This window comes from Mesitornis unicolor, unplaced genomic scaffold (assembly GCF_000695765.1).
Source record: "Mesitornis unicolor isolate BGI_N332 unplaced genomic scaffold, ASM69576v1 scaffold47276, whole genome shotgun sequence".
Lineage (NCBI taxonomy): Eukaryota > Metazoa > Chordata > Aves > Mesitornithiformes > Mesitornithidae > Mesitornis > Mesitornis unicolor.
In genome coordinates, this window is record NW_010193885.1 from 16474 (window position 1) to 37920 (window position 21447).

General features: G+C 38.2%; 1 protein-coding gene across 1 annotated transcript in view; it reads left to right on the top strand.

The window, feature by feature from the left end:
• Nucleotides 1–21447, top strand: part of RNGTT (RNA guanylyltransferase and 5'-phosphatase) — a gene marked incomplete at its 3' end in the record, with an annotated part of 46898 nt that overhangs the window by 10643 nt on the left and 14808 nt on the right. Inside the window, exons 5-7 of the mRNA XM_010187610.1 lie at nucleotides 2355–2604; nucleotides 9097–9206; nucleotides 10027–10128. Coding sequence (XP_010185912.1) covers nucleotides 2355–2604; nucleotides 9097–9206; nucleotides 10027–10128 — 462 coding nt within the window. The remainder of the gene's footprint in view (nucleotides 1–2354; nucleotides 2605–9096; nucleotides 9207–10026; nucleotides 10129–21447) is intronic.

Below are 21447 nucleotides of genomic sequence, written 5' to 3' on the forward strand. Positions count from 1 at the left end.
TAAGTGGACATGCAGTTATTTGATACTTTGCTTGCATGTGCAAGCTGTTTGCGGAGAAATAGGTCATTGTTGTCTGCTAGTAAACTTGGAATAAAGACATTGCAGTAATGGAGAGAGAACACCATTAGTAGTGGGTGGCTGAATCTTGGCAGAATCTTAGCTGAGTATAGGAAGCAGACACATACAAGTATCTACCTGTTCCTATGAACTAGCAAATTTGTGTGCTTTTAACCTAACAGTTTAAAAGCAACATGCAGTAATTAGACTCGGAATTGGTCCTTTGTTCTGAAGAGGAAATGGACTTGAATCTATTTGAACCTCCTGCTTTTATGCAGCCTCTCTTTATTTTCAGATCTCTGTGGGAAAAGCCTTAAAACTTAGCAGCCATGTCTTATTTTCTTAGCTTCATTCTGGTAGTTCATTGTATTAAGTTTGTTCGTCTCTGTCAGATTTTTTTTAACAGAACACCCAGATACTGCCTGGTAGGGAAAAACATTTACAGCAAAAGAATGAATTTCGGCAAGGTGGTAGTTAATACAAAGCATTGTCTCAAGATGAATCCAATTTCCTATATCATCCTTTAAAATAAGGCAGTTATTTGCTGATGAGGAAATAAGATTTTCCTGATGGAAAAAATCCATCCATATTCATTCCTTAAGCATATGATACAGGAGTGCTGCTGATGTATTGTGAATACTGAGATGTATTTTATAGTCAGTTTAAAGAAAGAAGATCCAGATTAAAAGCTCTTCAGCTGGTGATCAGAAACCTTACTTGATTCTCTTTTTTACCACTCATTTTTCCCAAAGACTTCTGTGTTGCTAGAACTTGCATAATGTTTTCTTTCAGCTAGATTTCTGGGCTTGAAATCTCTGCTGCCTCTTTTGGCTTTCCTTGCCACCTATTGCAGTATAGTATAGAGTTCTAGTATCAGCAGGGACAAACTTGAGCATCTTTCAGACCTCATCCCTTTTGGTTTGTTTTGTCCTTTCAATACCATTGATTACAGAAGATGTGAAACAATGTAAGAAAGACACCAAAATAAAAATATCTTGTGAGAAAGAAATTAGGAGTTTTAGAAAATAGAACAGGGAAGAAAACTTCTTCTAAATAACTCAGATTCTTAAACTGCCGTTTCTGAGATCCGGTGACCGACCATCTGATAATCTCACTCTGGAAAATGTTTTGTTTTCTACTCTTGCCAAGGATCAGAAGAGAGAAGCAAGCTTACTGATTCTCAGGAAATGTTCCTGTCTGTTCTGGGAAAACTGCCTCAGAGTTCTCAGGCTTCTTCCTGTACTGTACAGATCAGACAAAAAAAAAGACTTTTGTATTTAAATTCTTTTTTCCCATTTCAGCCATATATTTTCCTTGTTCCAGTGGCAGGCTGTTTTCTTACCTGAAAAAAGTTCTTTTCACAGAAAGTAATGTGTGCTTTTGTTCCAGCTTTAAAATATGTGTGCTTGTCAAGAAGCTTAACGGGGGCGTGTACTTTTTGCGATTTCTGTGCTCTTTTATTTAGCAAGATTTCTAAATGTTGGTCTGTGCAGCCGTGATAAACTGCAGACAGGATTATGTCCAGTGTTTTCTGTTAAACGTTTTCGTAGGATCTGTGAAAACCACAACAATAAAACTCTTGTGCTGTGCTCACTGTTGTATATTTTGGAGTTCTCTCAAGGTGGTAAAGGTGCATGACTCTTAGTTTTGGTTGCTAATTTTTTTGTGGTTCAGTTTGCAGTTTATTAAAGCACTTAAGATTGAGTGTTAGCTGCTGAGTAAAAGACTTCTGAATTACAGTTTTTTAATGAGAATCTTCTGGAAAGAGAACTAATTCCAAAAGGTTAGGCTGCTTTTTTCCCAGTGTGATGGCAAAACCTCTAATGAAAGAAAAGATAATTCTTAGGTAGGGAAATGTGGCCATATTTGAATTTCTACACTTGCATTTTTCTTGATGACGTTTGTTCGTCTTTTTCTTTGGTCTTTTCTGTCTTCATTCAGTCCTTAAAGTACTTCCTCACGTGTCACCCGTTCCTTTTCTATAGCAATAACTAAAGTTTCACCTAGGTGACCGGCAGACCACTATTAGCTGCAATAAGGAGACAAAGCAGTGCAGGCTGCAGTGACTTCTGAGAACGTTTACAGTGCCTACGTTATTATCCAGAGTCTTGTGCAAGAGCAACGGTTGCCAGGCTGATCTAAGCATGATGTTTCAAATATAATGAATGTTTTTGCAATTACCAGTTTGGAGTTTGTTTTAATTCTCAGTCCTAATAAATCTTGCATTTGGTAAGGCATAACGTGACCAGAACATGTAAATTTAGCATCCAGAGTAATTTTCAATTTTTGTTTGACAGTATTGAGGCTGCTGTGGCTACTTTTGCTCAGGCTAGACCACCAGGTATTTATAAAGGCGACTATTTGAAGGAGTTATTTCGTCGCTATGGAGATGAAGATGATGCACCGTCACCACCTGAGCTACCAGAATGGTGCTTTGATGAAGACGAGGAAGAGGATGATGATAATGGGAAAACAGGAGGCCAAGAGTCAGAACCTGGATCGTCAAGCTCTTCCTTTGGCAAGAGGAGAAAAGAACGTCTAAAACTGGTATTTTTGATTAAGAACTTAATATTCTAATTGCTAAACTTAATTTCTTAAATTAATAGTGATCAGTTACTGCAAGTGTCAGTGCTCTTGCAAATGAGGACTGGTAGGATTGCCTCTAACAAGGAATAACTGGTAGATTCATTGCAAGCTTTCTTATGTTTCCTGTATGAACCTTGAACTTTAACATTCAACACCTCAACTATTCCACTTGTACAAATGACTTAAGATTTTTGTAATACAGCTTTTTTTTTTAAGTTTGAGCTGAGATAGTAAAGCACTTTTAAATTATTCACTCTGTCTTTAGAGGTGAGATGTTGTGGGGAGTGTGTGTAGACAGTGTTTACTTCTTGTAGACGTGTGGATGAAGCTCAGAATTCTTAAAATTCAGTGCTCATTTTGGTAAATACTCTTACTTTTGGAAATTTTGGAGGATTGAGAATTGGATTAGTAAAAAGCAATATGAGCTTGAAAACTCAAAGGCAGTTTTGAAATCGTTTTGTTCAGTGCTGTTTTAACTGTAGAATGATAAGAAATATGGCTGATCATATATTGTGGGGTTTTTTCACATATATCTACATAATTCTGATTAAATAAGCGACTGTATTTGCTGTAGTACAGAACTAATACTCAAGTACAAGGAGTGTACTTGTATCATCTATTACAGAACTGACTTTTTAAAATTGGTTTTTTTATTTTCATTTTTTTATTTGCAGACAAAGTAGAGGAGAATGTTGCTGAGTGCAAAAATAGATTCAGTTCTTTTTGCATAATACTGAATTATTTTACTTGTGTGTTGAGGTGTGTTTGTTTGCAAACACTTTGGAAATCCTCATATGAAATATGCTGCAAAAATGCTTTTTTGTTGTTGTTACTGCAGCTGCTCAATGTGGTTTACAGATGGAGTGTGGTAGAGATTAGCCTGGAAAGAACACAAAATAGAGTCCAAAGCAGCAAGATGAACTTTGAAAACTTTCAAATAATGTATCAGCTGGAATAAAAAAATTGCCCACACTGTAAAAAAGAAACCATAATAAAAATATATCCAGGGATAAGGCCACTACCTCCATTAGCCTTGCAGTAAAACATGGGTATCTAGAAAAATTTATTTGGGCTGCAGCCTCAGAGCTGTTGTATTGTTTTGTTTTGTTTTGTTTTTGTACTTGCTTGAAGATACATTTGCAACTGAGGTTTGGTGGTGAGGTCCAATGGCAGCCTCTTTCCAGCGAGTATAAAGCTGACCTGCTCTGTGTGACGGGAATCGTGACACTGGCTTCCCAGGCTTCTTTAAATCTGCCACCATAGGTTTTTTTGAAAGCTGGAAGCTAAATTATACGAATAAGCATATTAATAAGTAAAAGTTAATTATGAGTTAGAGAATTTATGAAGAAAGACTCATCCAGTTAATATGCATATTCGTATAATTCAGTTTTGCAGCTCTGGAGGAACATTCTTTGGCCTGAAGAGGAGGAGCGGGGACAATGCTTTACCATGGTTCTTGGCTGGCAGATTGGACTGCTTCTTAATTCAGTAGAGATGGACACAATCTGTTTATGATTCCTTGTAAATATGCAGTCTACAGGGGGAATGATTACCAGGTAAATACTTCTTGCTCAGATTTTCTTCTTTTACTTTATAAGGGGCTGCATTTTCAGCATTATGTTGATTTCCTGCAGCAGATGTTTTCAGCTCTCTAATTTTACTCTTTCTTTGAACACTTAGGGGTAGACAGTGTCAAATCAGAGGTGTCTGTGGCAATAGTGGTGTTCTGAAATGTTTCTGTTGTGACCCAAGTCTTCGTGGGGGCAGAAGAAAAGTTTAGGATAGAGGAGGAGATGCCTCCCAAGCATCTCACGAGGATAATGAGGAGTCAGAAGCAACTGCAAAGTGAAGTTAGCATGCTGTCCATTTCAGAAATTTCATCTTGGATGTGGGAGACTTTACTGCAACTTCTTTTACTTAAACGTCCATATTTTGATGTCAAAAAGTCTTGACAGCCTTTCTTTTCTACACTACAGAAACTGGGAAGCGTTAGAACATCATGCCATTGCAGTTTCCTTTGTCGTCCCCTGAGCATAGTAGACAGGTAACAGCAAATAGGTGCTACACAGGAAATCCAAACACGTTTTGACTTTGTCAGTGCCCATGCTGATTGTGGCATCGAAGCAATGTTATTAACTGACACTTAGAATCTCACTTCAGGAAAAAAATACTTGATTTTGCAAATAGGACAAACAGTTACGATTCTGAGCCAGAACATTCAAACTTTGCATGGGTCAACCGGATCTTTCGCTGTTCAAGGAATGCCACCTCTTCTAGTCCCATGTGAGCCGTGTATCTCACAGGGTGTAACACATAGTGCTTCTTAAATTGATGGTTACATCTCAAAAGGTCTGGAAGAGATGGTACTGGTAATGATTTTCTTTGTAACTTGAGTGCAGGTGTCTTGTGGTCATCTGTGAGGTAATATTTATTACTTACCTGTCATCGTATGTTGATTCTAAGTATTAGTAACTTTGGCTTTTTCTGCCTAACCTACTTTTTTTCCCCCAAAATTTAACCACTGCACTTACTGTTTTGCCCATGGGCACCTTGATGGATAAGGGAAAAAGATTGTTTTCTGATTTTGCAGCAGCAACTGATGTGTTTGAGTACGGGTCTCATTTCCTTTTATACTTCTGACCGTTCTTGTAATTTTTTTGAATTCTGTCGTGTTGACTCACATTTTTCTGAGACACTGGTGCCTGTAATTGAACCCAAGCCTATAGTTGAGGCCATCCTAGTGCTTAATAGGGAGGAATTAATTTCACATGTCTGAAGGCTAATACTTCAGTTTCTATATCTCAATATAATTGCCTTTTACAAGACAGACTAATACTAACTCGGCTTTTGGTCTCTTGTTGCCTCTGTGTCTTTTTCTCTAATGATCTACCAGTGTGTGTTTGTATAATTGCTTATTCCTTATGAAGTGTAGAACTTTGTTAATACTGAATCGCACAGTATTTTTTCCAGCCCATTCTTAAAATTAAAGATAACACTGTATTCATAAGCTACCATCACAGTCTCTATACCTGTTACTGAATTCACAGATGTAACAAAAATAAGAATATGCTAATAGGAAATTTAGGGAAAATAAATTGATTCTCCTCATACACAAAACAGACTCTGCAATTCCTCATCAATATATTCTTCTACTTTGTTAGTGAGACGCTAACTCCTCTCAACCTGGTTTTGAAGAAGATTGCTCTTTTGTCTTATAAGAATTTACATCTACTCCATGTTTTCTGAGCTCTATGAGAACAAGCCAAGCAAATAAAAGACAGGCCAGGACAAAAGCTGGCATCAAAAGAGGTGATATTTCCTGCTTCTCCCAATTCTGTGAAGCCTGTGCCATCACCAGAACCAAAGGATTAGTGGAACACGGTTGTTACTGAGTGGCAGTCAGTGTGATTTCGTTGTATCCTTTTGGCTTGTACATGCCTAGAGGCAGTTCTTGTGATTGGGTCCTCTGTTTCTAGGTATTAAATCTAAGCTGTTCAAGGTAACTCCGTGGCTCTACCTTCCTCTATTTTAGAAGATGCAGATTCTCTCTCTTCCTGACGTGTTGTGGAGTGTTTCGTGTCCTGTGGAAGGCAGTCTCTGAGCATGCTGGCACTCGGTCAAGCCTGAGGAGCTGAAGATGGCTGTCACAGGGGGTCAGGGAGGTGTGTGTGGGGCTGTTCCCACTCACCCACTCCTCCAGATGGTGTTTAGGATCTGAACCAACACAAGATGATACACGTTGCCGCTTCTCCTTCAGCTGAAGTGGTGGGTGGAGGGATATGGTGGCAAGCGGGGAGAGCTCTGTTAGTACAGACGGTGTGCAGGTTGTGTGGAGTGTACCTACTAAGTGCATGGAGTTACCTAGGATCTCTTGTAACACTTGGCTTAGTAGCAGCGCTGAGAACCTGAGGTGCTCCTGCTGCGCCAACGCTCTGTCATCTCTACACGGTGTTCTCCAGTGTCCTGTTTTCACGGGGGGGTTGGTGCAGAAAGTACATGGATCTGGCTCAGTTTTCGCACCTCATCCAAGGAAATGTCCTTGTGAAACCTGGAGTGCTGAGTTAGCCAAGCACGGATGCCCAAGTGACTCACCTTGTTTTCATAGTGCTGTGCCTTAGCTAGTGAGCATACTTGAGGCAGATAATCTGCGAGAGACACTTTCAAATGCCAGGCACCAATTTAACGTTTGTGACTTTTTCTTTTCTGGAAGATCGTTTGCTTTAATCTAAGCAGCTGTGCTGCTGTCACGTCTGCCGTTGTCCTGAGCAGCAAGGTGCTTCCATCTTCCTTTATTTCCTGGTACTCTTAACCACTTACTCAGATTTAGACATCATGTGGCCAAGCATGTCTAGCTGTCTGCCTCCCTCACCCACTCACCTGGGTGCAGTTGCCCTTGCTGGTGCCCACATAAATAATACATAAATAACAAGTGACATACCATAAGTCAGTGGAGCTTAAGGTAATGAAGGTTATGAACTAGTGTATTTCTTTAGGATGTGCTGTTCTCAGAATGTGATTTGGTGATGCCTCTGAGCCGATCTGAACTAAATGCAGACTCTACTGAAAACCGTGGTCCTGCTTTCCCTGCGCTCCTTGTGCTCCTTCTGCTTCCCTTGCGCTGGCACTAGTGCTGATTCATCCGATGGTGAGCTAGTTCAGGACACTAATTTGGCAGAAAATTACTCATTTATGATATTATTTTTGCCAACTTAGTTCCTAGACTCGCTCAAGAGTAGAACAGATGAGTTGCACTGTGTGTGGAAAGGGAAGGGAGCAAAAAGGCTCTTTTCATCAGTTGTATGCAGCTGGATTTCTTAAGGCAAGTTTCAGGCATTTTAGAGAACAGATTGCAAATACTTGTATATTCATTTGCAGGATTTATAGCTCAACAGGTGAATCTTCATGCTTTGATCTTCTTCGTCTGCTTTGAGAATTTTTTTGAGATGCTGTTGAGATAAGTCTGGTCCATTTGGGATCTCTGTAGAAATCTTTAATTACGTGGCTTTGTAGACCTGATGGCTTTAATGTGCTCTGTTGTGCAGAATGTGTTTTTATTCCACTTGGCATCAAACTTTTTCTGGAATGTACAGCTTATTTTAGAGTTTTATTTTCAGAATTTTTAAATTGATCTCTATTGAGGCTTTTCTGTGGCATTCAGGGTAGCACCTCCACTTGAGTAACCTGGTTTAGCTTGAGAATGAAATTCAGCAAGTACGTTTTTACACAAATATTTTGTTACAATCCAGCTGTTTATGTTTTCTTTTTAAAGTTTCTCCTACTGAGAACTCTAAGTTTGCTGCTGCATTCATTCTTTCCATTGTTTTCAGTACGGTGTGTGTTTAAGTTTGAGACACATGAGGTGGTAGCTCATCCATGTAGTTGAACTTCTTGTACTGGAATTACCATCTAGGTCTGATAATATCGACATATTTAATTGGAAACACGCATCTCAGATTTAAGGGAGAAAAGTAGGACTTAATGTCTTCGTCTGCTGAGGTTTTTGTTTAGAAAAAGAAACACCCAAACCCTTGTGTCTAAAGATGTTTCTCAGTGGCTCACAGTTTACGAAGCTACTTCTGTTCATCTCATGTGTTAGATCTCTGCTGTTAGTGAGCAGCTCTTACTTGCCATGAATTAAGGAAAGCACAGACTTGTTGGTCTAGCAATACTATTTCTGTATTAAAAGAAATTATTTCACACTTCATAGGTCAATTTTGTCCTTAGTTTCCAGTTTACTGATTTTGAGGCCGTACTTTTTGGCACACTTAAAAGTGGTGTCACAAAGGCCTCTGCCAGAAAGAGTTTTGTGACCTTCAATGTACGGTGATTTGCTTCAGGCTTACAATAATGTTTAGGTTCAGATTCTCATCCATAAACAGATGTCTTACTCTGCCTTTTTCTTGTATAATATTTTGTGTACTAAGAATGATTAATTTGATCCCTGAAAATTCCATATGTAACCAATTTACTATTAAATACTTGATACTGGTGTACTTTCTTTTAAAACAAAGTCACTTTAGTTACAAATGAAGAATGAGTCAGCCTGGTGCTGTAGCTTGATGTGGAAACTTTCTTGAGACTACTAGCTAAACAGTGCCCATCCCTTACCATTTACCTCCTTTTCAATGTTTCTTATTTTATTATTTTCATTTTATTTTTTGTTTTTCAAATTTTATTTTTTTATTTTTTTATCTTTGATTTTTTATTTTTCGATTTTTAATTTTTTAATTTTTTTTCCCCTCCCATAGTTAAGTTATTTCAGTTCCTGAGTTGATAATATGTCTCACCGGTGAGTTTCCTGACAAATCTCAGCTGATATATCTTGGTATTTGGGGATAAATGTTTAAGGAATATTTAAGCTAGTGTTGCTTGTGAGGGTCAAGTTGTTTGTGTTGACGTGTTCTGATCTGCTTTCATGAAGGCTTAAACACTTTTTTTAAAATTTCAATTTAGGGTGCCATTTTCTTGGAAGGAATAACAGTTAAATGTGTGACCCAGGTGACGACACAACCAAAGCTAGGAGGAATACAGCAAAAATGTCAGCAGTTCTGTGGCTGGGAAGGGTATGGGAACATTCAAAACTTCTTTATTTATACTGCCTAGAAATAAGTGTTACGTCTCTCATTTTACAGAAGGAAAAAATGTAAAAATAAAAAAAGGTTATTGTTTTTGGATGGGTTGTTTAAAAAAAAAAAGAAGCAAGACTCAAAAACACACAACAGTGAAACAAATGAGGATCTTGCATTCAACAATGAAATTGAACGATCAACTTCTGGTATCAGAAACCAAAGTTCTAGAACTGCTTTTCCATTGAGATAACATGTTTTCAGATGAATTGTTGCTGTGCAAATTCCAGACGTAGCCTAGTCCAGGTATTTGTGTAAAATTTAGTGCTTGCTCAAGCAGCAGCCTTATTTATACAACTGCTATTACACTTCTAGAATAGTTGTTTTTATAGCCAGCTTGGATGTGTGTCCAGTGCTAATGAGAACGTTGATTTTAATGTCTCAGATTCTGAACTCCTCCTTTCCAAAGCTGGTGATGCAGGGAGTTGCTCACAGTGGTTTCTGACTTGCTGATGCTTATACTTCTTCTGGTGCTTGTAATTTTGAATTCAGATATCTCTTCCTCCAAAGTTAAAACTTTGAAGTTCCATGTTGTTTAATGTTTTGTAATAAACAAATACCCTTGTTATCATCAGACAGGCATTTGATTCCTCTTTCAAAATACCTTATTGGAGGAGATGTTCTAACTCAAAGTTAACCTTGCAGCAAGTCTGGTACAAGGTGTAACTTCAGTCTGATATAAAAAATGCATTGCCTTGTGTGACTGTTTATTGCAGAACAGTAATAAACATGATTTTTTTTTTTCCTTTTTTTAAAGGTCTGGATTCCCTGGAGCACAGCCTGTTTCCATGGACAAGCAAAATATTAAATTTTTGGAGCAGAAGCCATACAAAGTTAGCTGGAAAGCAGACGGCACTCGGTAGGTTAATTTTAAATGAAAAAGAAACACCCAGTAAACTGGGTAGACGGTTTTTATTTTCTCAAGAAAGTGAATTTGCTTGTACAAAGGACAAAGTATATTCTAACCACAAAACTGAGTCCAGAGATCAATTTTTTTTTTTTTGCTATCTTGGTACCCAATGTTTGCTGAAGTTTGTGGCCAAGTTTCTTTTCAGCAGCTGTTCTGCAGACTGACTATTAAATCTAGGTACTTTGGTTCTTCTCCATTACCCTTGCCTGTCTGTCAGCCAAGGCTTGCCACCAAAGTCTTAGAATAATCTTGGATAACAGTAAGTTTGTTAAGCTAAAGAATTTGTTTATAAAAGCTAAATTAAAACTTCTAGTTGATCCTTCAGAAGCTGACTTGTATTGGAAATTTCATAGAGTTTTTTTATTCATACTGTGATCCTTTGTTTGAACTTGTAGTTCTGGTCAGCCAAAAAGTCAATAGTTTCATCTTCCCTCACCAGTTCTCTTACATTCATTGTGTTGAACCTTTTCAATGTTGTTATTTCTGGTTTGAAATGCATCCTTGTATTTAATTTCTCCAGTATTCTTGTGTTAGCATTTCAAAGTTGGAGAAACACCATACATCATCAAATACAGAATGGCAAAACACTTTTTTCTCTGATTCTAACTGGTTATAGATCAGCCTCAACTGCATAAAACTCAGTTGTCTGAACACATGCATCTGCTGTCATCAGGTATCTTTTCATTGCTTTGTCTGGTATGAAAAAGCCATGTTATTCAGGGTCTCTTGCCTCTGCACCCAGCAGCTTGGATGAGGTGTAGAAAGTATTTGCTATTCACATTGTAATAAAACCCCAAATGTTAGGTGCCCTGTTTCCTTGTACTCTCGCGAAGACGTGATGGCTTTTCATGCAAACAAATTTTTCCTGAGTAAAATTCCAAACCTACAAAATAATTTTGTAGGACTGAATATTTTTAATAGGTTGGAACATTTATGAAATTACAGCTCTTTACCTGAGGTTCTGAAATCCTCATGAGTGAGGATTGATAGTGTAACCTTCTGTATTTCTTCACTGTTTCTTGTTTCCAAACTGAAATCAAGAATCCCAGAATTAATGGAGGTGGTTTTAACCTGTGCTACTTGTAGCATTCAGATCACAACCTTCCTTTTTGTGGCCGCTATCCTGAGGTAATTATTAATGTAATTTCTTACATCATAATCAACAGTGTCTCAGTAACAGGAAGAATTTAAATTGTGTGACACATTCCATTCATTTCAATAGCTTGGTTTTTATTTCTGAAAGGTGTTCTTTACATATTGTAGTTTCTAAACAATTGTAATATGTGCTGTGTGGAATGATTGAGGTTTTATTCACTCGAAGCACATGAATAGATTTTTTTAACCTGCTTTGACTTGATCAGAGAAAGTGCAGTTTCAATGAATGTACACATGGTAAGGGGAGGACCGTTAGGCTCGTTTGTGCATGGTGCTTTAGACTAGCCAAAGAGTTCAGTGTTCACATGTGTGCAAGTCAGAAGGCAGCAGTTGTGTGGATGAAATGTATGCTTTCAGAAACAGGAGGTAAGAGTTTTTCTTTTCAAACTGGTGAAGTTAAAATACTGGTTTTTTGTATAGATACGGGTAAAATGAGTTTTGTTTTAGCAGTGCAATAGAAAGTGTTCTCCCTTCTATGTGCTGAGACGACAAAGTGAAGTTTTGATCCGTAATAAACAAGCAGTGTAGGCTGTTTTCTAAAGTTTTTCCTGCGTTCTTATTTTGTTAGGTTTGTTATCTGTAATAATAGAATGGAGTATCCTAGATAATGAAAAGCTTGGAAAAAACAGGGAATTAGGTGTCTTTTGAGAACTACCAAGTGTCTCCACATGGAGTCAGTCAGGATTCAGCACAAGTAAGCCAGAACTAGGTTGTCTCCTGTAAAAAAAAACCCCTTCAGGTGTCTCTCCTCTGTGGACTTGTACTTCAAGGGTTTATTACTTTGGGCAGATCATGGTGTGAAAATACAAAATAAGCTTGCACTCAGTATGGCATCCAAGCATGATGGACTGATTCTGTTTTGGGAACATTTGGTTTATTACCATTGGCTGGCTGTATGCATGGTCCTGGGTGGTGCAATGCAGGAGTTCTCAGGTTTGAGGTTACAGAAACCCAGTGTTGGGAGACCCAGGCTTATCCTCGGAGCAGTGCAGTGCATTCAAAAGCTGCTGAGCCTACACAAGTAAACTCAGCCAACTTAAACTGCCCATGCAGAGACAGATGGGGAACACTGCATTTATTATGTTTTTAATCCACGTTCCAGGTATACTCCCCAAGGACTTGACTTGTACAAGTATGAAAATATGTTTACAAAGTATTAATGTCCTGTGCAGCTCAGATATTGGTAATCCTTGCCTTTTTAACAGCTTAGTCCTTCAGGAAGCCTTTGTTCTAGGGATTGGTTTACACTAGTATTTCAGTATGTATTAAAGACAGTTTATGGAAAGGTTTTCATATAATTTAAGCCTATTGCTTCAAGAAATAATAATAGCAGAAAATAATTCAGTTTTAAAAATAATTTCTTTACAGAAGGCCGTTTGATATTAAAGAAGAAAGTTACTTCATTTGCAGTGTCTGTGGTGTGCATTGCCACTGAAGAATGATCTGTTCAGAAGCATGGGTCATGAGCTAGTGCAGATTGGGATGTCTTAGAACAAATACTAAGATGCTGTACAATTACAATTAGTGCTATTCCATAGGGTTGTGAGCTATTTTTCCACATTTCTTTTTTTGTTTGTATTTTCAATATGATGTCTTTCTTAGTCGTAAGTTACTCATTTGGAAAATAGAAGTCTTAGGGAATATTCTTAATTTCTTACTCAAATGTACAGGATATATACATTCTGAATATTAGAATAATTTTATAGAAAATTGTAGTGCACTTGGAAGACTCCCTTTGAGAAAGAAATTGAAGTGCACATGTCACTTATTGTGGGAATTTCCAGTGTTTTGGACATTCTGTCCTGTGTCTTTAGAGTTCTGATATGGTGACAAAAGAGAATGGACGAAGAATAAAACTGAGAGAACTAAGTAGCTCTTTTAAATTTTCTCAAAACATGATAACTTGTAGTTGATTATGGAGATACACAGACTGATAGGTATTTGCAGAAAAGAAAATGGTGCTACAAAGATCCAGCATTAATGAAATTCAGCTGAAGGAATGTTGTGAAAGAGATTAAAGATGAAAACCTGCTCTATTATTTGGACATTTAGACGCTGTGCGCGGTAGCTACCCTGATCAGCAATGAAAAATGACTATGGCAGTTTGTACGTTGGACGTGCGTCTCATTATTTTGTTGTTCTCCAACGATCTGGGCTCCACATGCAATTAAACAGATTTTCATTAATTATTCTGGATGCTTGTGTTGACAGACGTGACCTTCTTGAGTTTAATATTGAGACATCAGTTAGTGGAGATCCATTTATGGATCCCCTGCTTCCTTTAGCTGGAGATGAAACCCCTGCCATCAGATATCTCTGAAGCTGTTCTGTGAAGTGTGGTTTAGATGCAGCAGTCTAGGGTTTGCCTATTACAATATTATTTGTCTTGCATATGTTATTTTTGTTTTGTTCTCTCTCTTTGCTTAAAAAAAGCACTGCTGTTTCATCAACCTGATTTGACTTACAGAAAAGCAGATGCTTAACTAATAACTTTATATTATACTTTCTCACTTAAATAAAACACTGGTACCTCACTTAATAGCAATATTTGCATGACTTAACCAAACTTCTTAAATTTCACCGTTGTTAAATACCTGCATTTTATTCCTGCAGCAATAATTTTCTCTAAGGTTTCCTGGCTGAAACCTTTGTTTGTAGATTATCTTAACTGGCATGTAGCGTCAGTAACTTCATGGAGGACTTTTGGCCAAAGGCATTTGCTACTCCTAGATTTCAACTGGACCTGAACCTTCACCCTTCTGGTTTAAGAGCTGTGTTGTGGGTAGGGTTTGTTTGTTTTGCTGTCTTGCTTTCTTGGTATTATATTTTTTCTGCCCATAAGAAAATATAAAGTATTTCCCTAAATGAAAGAGCATTATTTATCATCTTGTGTTGACTAAATGATGTGGAATTGGTTAGCTAAGTTATTTAATAGTGATTCTATTTAATATTTTGGGGAAATTTACTGGAGTAGCATTTTATACACTTTTGTAAATGTGTGGGTTCTGAGTCTGGTTTGGGACAAAACTCATCCTCCTCCATTCTCTTGGACCCCCATGTTCAAAATGTTTTGCCTTACCCTTGCTTAGGCTGTCCTGATTTGGGGAGTTTGTGCCTACACCGTGGTCTTGCTTGTTCTGTGCCTGATTCCCAGAGCCCTTGTTCATGAGCATCAGCAAGGCACACCACACCTCCTTGTTCCTCCTTACCAGGAGGAAATGGCTTCAAGTTGCTCCAGGCAAGGTTTAGATTGGATATTAAGAAAAATTCTTTACTGAAAGAGTGGTCAGGCACTGGAAGGGGCTGCCCAGGGAGGTGGTGGAGTCCCCATCGCTGGAGGTGTTCAAGAAGCGCGTGGATGTGGCACTTCAGGACATGGTTTAATGGGCTTGGGGCTGTTGGGTTGATGATTGGAGTTGATGAACTTAGAGGTCTCTTCCAGCCTTAATGATTTTGTGATTCTGGAGCACATTTGCTCCAAAGAGAGATGCAGCGTGAACAAATACTCCTCCCCTCCTGTTTATAAATGCCTATATGTAAAGATGCGCACGTTTGCATCTCAGGTTTAGGTTCAAATTAAATGAGCTTTGAAGCTCACTTAGCATTGACTGCCTTTGGAAAAATACTTCCTTTGTGCCAGCTATTTGTGTGTGTGTAGGTATTATACGCAACTCATTCCGTTTTGGGGACAAACACCTCTAAAATCGTATTGCTTTAAATGATTTTAATTAAAAAAAATAATTCACGAAGTCTGCAGCTCTTCTGACTGGTTTGGTGTGGTTTCTGTCCTGTACATTCATTGGAACAGTTGTCAAACCTCTGGTGTCTAAAAAATAATTTTAATGCTAATGTATTCATAAGGCACAGAAATCCAAAGGGCAGATTTCCCACTGCTAAAATAATGCCTTTTGGCTTTGTCGAGATGAAATATGCGTTGTACATTAACAGTAGCTACAAGGTATGTACAGCTTTACAAATGTATCCAATTTTGCAGTGCTGTGTGTTGAAATAGTTGCTCTCTGTATAAGGTAACTGTAACAGTGTGTTCAGGGCGTACTGTGTGCCTCTGAATTAGCAACGTTGTCCTGGGTTGCCATTAACCCAGGTGGGTAGCGCCTTGCTGCATCCCTTGGTACGGATCTCATTAATACTGTTTGTAGCAGATGTTTGTTCTAATGAGTGGAGCTGAATGTTCAGACAGGAGAAGGGTTGGTGAAGTAATGAGACACCAGGTTTGGAAAAAAAGGCTGCTACCATTAAGAATAATGAAAAGCTTTAAAATGTCTGTGGAATGATTCAAATTAATGCAATCAAACAGGACTAGTTTTTATAATGGTAAAATGTGACCTGAACTAAATGCAAGCTATTAAGGGGCGTAAGTTATTTTGCTACTTTTGTATGAGAACCTTTTTATTTTTCACATCTGCACGCATTCAGGTGTAGTGAAAAATAAATACCATCGTAATACTGTGGCTGTTCAATTATGGTAAGGCAGCTGTTTAAAAAAAATGCAGAACAGGTAGTTCTTGCCAAAGGCTATTATATTTGAAAAATATTCATGCAAATTTGATGGCTTGCAGATATCTAAATGCGAACAAGTAGATGCAGAATGTAAAGCAGCTCTTGGAGAACTGCTTTGAGAACGGCTTCGAGAACTGTCTACAGGGTGTTTGTAACAAAATAGTTAGGAACATCTCTGAGTTCGGTATTTTTTTCATGGTTAGCAAATTACATTTTAGAAAAAAGGCCTATTGCCTAAATAATTCTCATTTTGTTGCTGTCATGATACAAAATAGAAATAGTAAAGCTACATTTAACTGTATGATAAAATTGGTGGCCAAATTTTTTTATTGTGTTTATTAATCAAATACTTTTGATTTATCCAAAGTATGTCAGTTACTGTATTATCAAACTTGACATAGTTCCCCAGGTTTACTTAGTTCAATTTTTAGTACAAATTGAAGAAAATTTCTATTTTTTGTTAAGAACTTTAAAATTATTGGCCATCACAGCCTCTTCAGAAACGTATTTGTGACCATTAATTGAAGGAAGTCTGCTGGCTGTGTTTTAAGATAATTTTCATGCATGTTGTTAAAATGTAAGGAAGGTGAGGGAAAGGTTTCTTCCTGAATTTGCCTGGCTAAATACTTTTTTTTCTCCTATTTGATCCTTTACATTATGAGATGGAGCTTACACACGTAACTGAGAAATTGCAGATTCCTAATAGGAAAAGTTATCCAAAAGTCATTTGTGACAAGAGTAACTTGTGAAAAGGTGATCATTGCTAAAGAATTGCTCTAAAAAATGGAGAAAACTTAGAAACAGGTTTTTTTTGTTTGTTTTAGAAGTTAAGAGGCGAAAGAAATGAACCCAAATTTAGGTGGCAAGGAATTAAAATGGAAGCCTGTCTGCAGAGGATGAAAGAAGAGGTGGTTGAGTGGGTTTGTGGAAAAAGTTATCCCTGAGAGACAGCGAGAGGTTAGGGAGAAAGTTGGTGTAATAATGAGAACGAAGGAGGACAGAGAAGATTGGTGCTAATCCAATTAAAAAACAAATCTATGCACTCGAGAACTCATTATTAGGAACAAGAAACCCGCTTGTCATGAAAGCAGATCTGGAGAACGGAAAGCTTTTCTCCTGGGAGCACAGATATTAATGTGGAGTTGAACTTGAAGGAGACTCTGCTGGGAGTGAGAAAGCAGCCTTAGATTAACTTTCAGGTTGGTACAAATGACATGACCAGATTCTCATGGATGTGGAGGTTTATGCCCAGGAGTAGAAAATGCCTGAAGTGGAGGATTACACAATTGTTGGTGGATTCTTTCCTAATTTAGAGGAGGGGGACAAAAATCTCAGTTGTTGAAATTTGACAGATGGCTTCAGAAATGGTGCTAACAGGACAGCTTAGGGCTACTGGTCAGTGGAAAGCATTCGTGAGTAAAGAGCTTGTCTCAAGGTGTGACTACCTCTTTTCTGGGCACCGTACTTTCTGACCCTAGATGAGTAGTGAATAAGTCAATTTATTCATGTTTAAGGGTATACATGTTTATGATCTTGGGGTCAGGAAGGACCATTTGCCTCCTAATGATAAGATGGGGTGAAGAACTCACACAGGAATCATCCGGGCACTTTTAAGCCACACTTCCACACTTTCCGTTCCCTTACTTCTCTCCCCACTTATCTTGAGAAATAGACTTAAATATTTATCAGATTTGGACCATTGGTTGGTAGTGCTGTGTATCCCTTCCTGTATGGCTGGGTCACGTTTCTGTGGTCTGAAATTTTATAGGACAGAAATATTCAGGGGTTTGGACATGCATCAAACAGATTTTGTGGGGACCAAATGGATTTATTTTTGTTAATAGGAGTGACAGGTTTTGTGAACAACCAGGCTTAACTCAAGTGGTCCAATTCCAAGTTAAATGAGCTTTATACAAAGCATGTGCTTATGCAACTGTAAGCGATAGGCAAAGCCTCGACTGTTGTGTGCTAAGTATACATCGTTCGTGTGCACAGAACAGCTACGCTTCGGACATTTGGTATTATTTTCATTGACTATCTCAAAGTAGTAGTTGTAAGGGTTTTCCTGTTATTCCCATGAACTGTCAAAATGGGGTGGTATTTAAAGAGAAGACTTGGAGCAAAAACTTCAGTTAAAAGGGTAAAGTGGCTGTTGTTGTTTTCCCTATTCCTAACTCTGCACTGTTTTGTCGCATGCTACATTTTTTTAGGTCTTTGGAGGCAAAATGCAGTTTTTGCTTACATGGCATAGTCCCTCTTTATTTTAAGTAGTTCTTTAAGAGAAAACAAGCTTGCCCACTTTAAACGAATTCTACAGCTGGAAGAAGCTAGGTTTAGGATGAGTCCAGAATCCAAGTAGGATTTATTTCACTGACTTTATTTTGAATAATATACTTCCTTGGAGATAGCACACATTTTGGCTGGCAATTGAAGTTGTAAAAGTTACTGAAACGGTTGTGATAAAGCCTTTTTTCCCCTCAGTCAAGGTTAAAAGCTATAAATAGCTTTTATAGACTGCAGTACTAATCAGTTGTTAGGAACCTGCAGTTTAAAGTGTGTAATGATAACATAATGTAAAGTTTCCTTAAAAGTACATAAAGGTCACATATATGATTCTGGATTACAATATATAAACTGCCTTTCTAGTGATCACTGAAAAGAGCAGTTAATAGATGGTAAGCACTCTAAACAGCATTCCACTTAAGTTTCTGAAAAAGCAGATGCCTAATTCATGGTTTTATTTTGTGTGTTTAGGTAAGAAGGGAAGAGAAGATGGGATGGGGAGACAGGAATGACATGTTTTGAGACTATAAAGTTGGGGTGTTAGTAGCTGAGATGTGAGTTCACTCTACATCTTAATAATTATCTCTTATAGTTGTGTTGGGTAATAAATATGTTTGGTTTTGGGTCCTTTTCTGAAGTGGTTGAGGAGCGCTGCTGATGTGATACTGTCCTGAAGGTGTATTTTGTGAAGAAGCAGGCTTGATGCTTCACAGTTCTGAAGCCTTTTGACAGCTCACAAAGTTTTCTGGTCGCAATTCTGAGCTCTTTGGAAAGTACTACTTAACTGGTTATTCATATATGACTATTGGAGTATTTGGACAGATTGTCTTCCAAGCAAGCTCTTCATTTATAAATAGTTAATGCATTAAAATGCTTATTATGTCACTTGTGCTGTGAATACTAATCTTAGAGTATTCAACTGTAGTACTAAAATGTTCCAATTAGATGAAGATAAATGGTGTGCCTGTGTGTGGACCTGATGTTCAAGCAAGAAGTGCCAGCGATTGCTGGCTTATTTCTTTATTTTCCTTTCTCCCAGAGCACTTTTGGTCGTGGAACAGAGTGTCCTGTGCTGCTGGTTCTCTGGGGGGATTACGGGCACAGCCGTGAAGTGTAATGGCTTGAGGTTATTCAGGGAAGAAAGTTGTTCAGTTTGTGAAGTTTAACTACAGAGATATCTAGGGTGGTGCTTTCCCTTGGAGCTGATCTGCTGTTCTGGTTATTCTGTGGTTTGTGCCCGGGATGGAGGCAGAATCGACCCAGCACTTGTTCTGGCATGAAGGGAACCTCCGTTTTCAAAGCTGTGATTCTCTCTTCTTGACTGCTGCATTATGGGCCTCCATGACAGACGTTCTCTTGCTTGGGGAAAGTAAGAATGTAACTACTTGTCATCTAACACTAAATTCATTTGGTTTTCTTCCTTACACCGTTGTGGAACTGCCGCTTTGCATTTTTATTTTTTTCTTTGAGCCTGTTGCTTCAGGCATGAATTTCTCTCAAAATCTCCAAGATATTTTCAGACTAAGATTTGTGGAGAATGGATGGAGTCAAACAAGTGCAAGCAAGCTTGAAGCTCAATATATGCAATAAGGGATAGTAAAAATTATAAGAAATTTCTGTGGTTTGGTCAAGCTTGAGGTATAATGTCTTTCATTAATCTTACAGCTTTTAAAAAAAGTAATCAAAACGTCATACTGTATTGTTGTTTTCCAGTAGTGTTCTTCCCTCTAATGGAGAAATGAACTTTAATACATGCTTGGACACTTGCCATCATGTGGATGCCCCCTCCCTGGCAGTGTTCAAGGCCAGGTTGGATGGGGCTTTGGGCAACCTGGGCTGGTGGGAGGTGTCCCTGCCCATGGTGGGGGAGTTGGACTGGATGAGCTTTAAGGTCCCTTCCAACCCGAACCATTCTGTGATTCTACTATTAAAATACGGGTAAAACAAAGTGAATCTTGTATTTAAAATAGAACTGTTAGTATACAGATTCTGTTACTCGGTCACATCTTTTCTAGCTAGTTAACAATTCCTCTTTTGTTTTACACCAGTTGTGTCATATCCTTTTAGAAATAAACAAATCCACCACAGCACTCTAAACTTAATTAAAACCCTGGAAGGCAATCAAGTACAACACTGTAACTGGATAGTCTTCCTTAACTCTGCTGAAGTCTTGGTTTTACCAGCTCTGATGCAGTTTCGCAGTTTAGTGGAAAAGTGAAATCTTTAGATAGAAAATACAGTTTTACATTGGTTTTGAATTGCCATCTGTTAAATTAATTAAAGACATCTTTATCCTTTATAGAACACAAAAAACTAAAGTTTGAACTTAGTCTAAACTATCACAGAATCTCAGGAGTTGGAAGGGACCTCTGGAGATCATCCAGTCCAACCCCCCTGCCAGAGCAGGATCACCCAGACCAGGTCACACAGGAACGCGTCCAGGCGGGTTTTGAATGTCTCCAGAGAAGGAGACTCCACAAGCTCTCTGGGCAGCCTGTTCAGTGCTCTGGCACCCTCACAGTAAAGAAGTTTTTCCTGATGTCAGACTGAACCTCCTATGCTCCAGCTTGCTCCCATTGCCCCTTGTCCTGTCATTGGCTGTCACTGAGAAGAGCCTGGCTCCTTCCTCCTGACACTCGTCCTTTACATATTTATAAACATGATAGTTTATTTTATAATAAATTTATTTTTAACTATTTTTAACATTTTAAATTCTAATTAATTTAATTTTTAATTTAACTATTTTTAAGACTTATAAACTGATACTTTATTAGGAGAAATGATACCGATTTCCACACTTATGGATTTTCCCATGCTTTACAGTGTTACCATTGTCTTTTATTAAAAACCTGACTTTCCTGTTAGTGCTGGTGCACACAGTATCCCAGGTGAGGGGATAACATTAAGTCATACCATGGTGCAACATTATTTCTGTGTTATGCACCATCCTGCTAATTTTGTGACCAAATGATTTGTTTGGTGTTGTTTTTGACTGCAGATGCATTTCTGTGCTCTCAACTGACCTCTGAAGTGTAGCTGCTGTTTTAGCTTTCTCAGCTGACAGAGTTAATGTAGAATCTGTAAGGTGAGGAAGTGTAGCCCTCTTCCTGCATCTGTCTTGATACCTTGTGGATGTCAAAACTCGCGTTGTTTGTTACTGTAATTTAGGATGTTCTGAAGATTTCTGCTGTAAATGTTGTCATCTGCAGATTCATTCCCTCACTTTTTATGATTTTCAGGCTCATAACAGTCACAAAAAACATCTTATTTGGACCTTGGGTTGTCAAGGGGAGCAAATGAAAAGGGAAA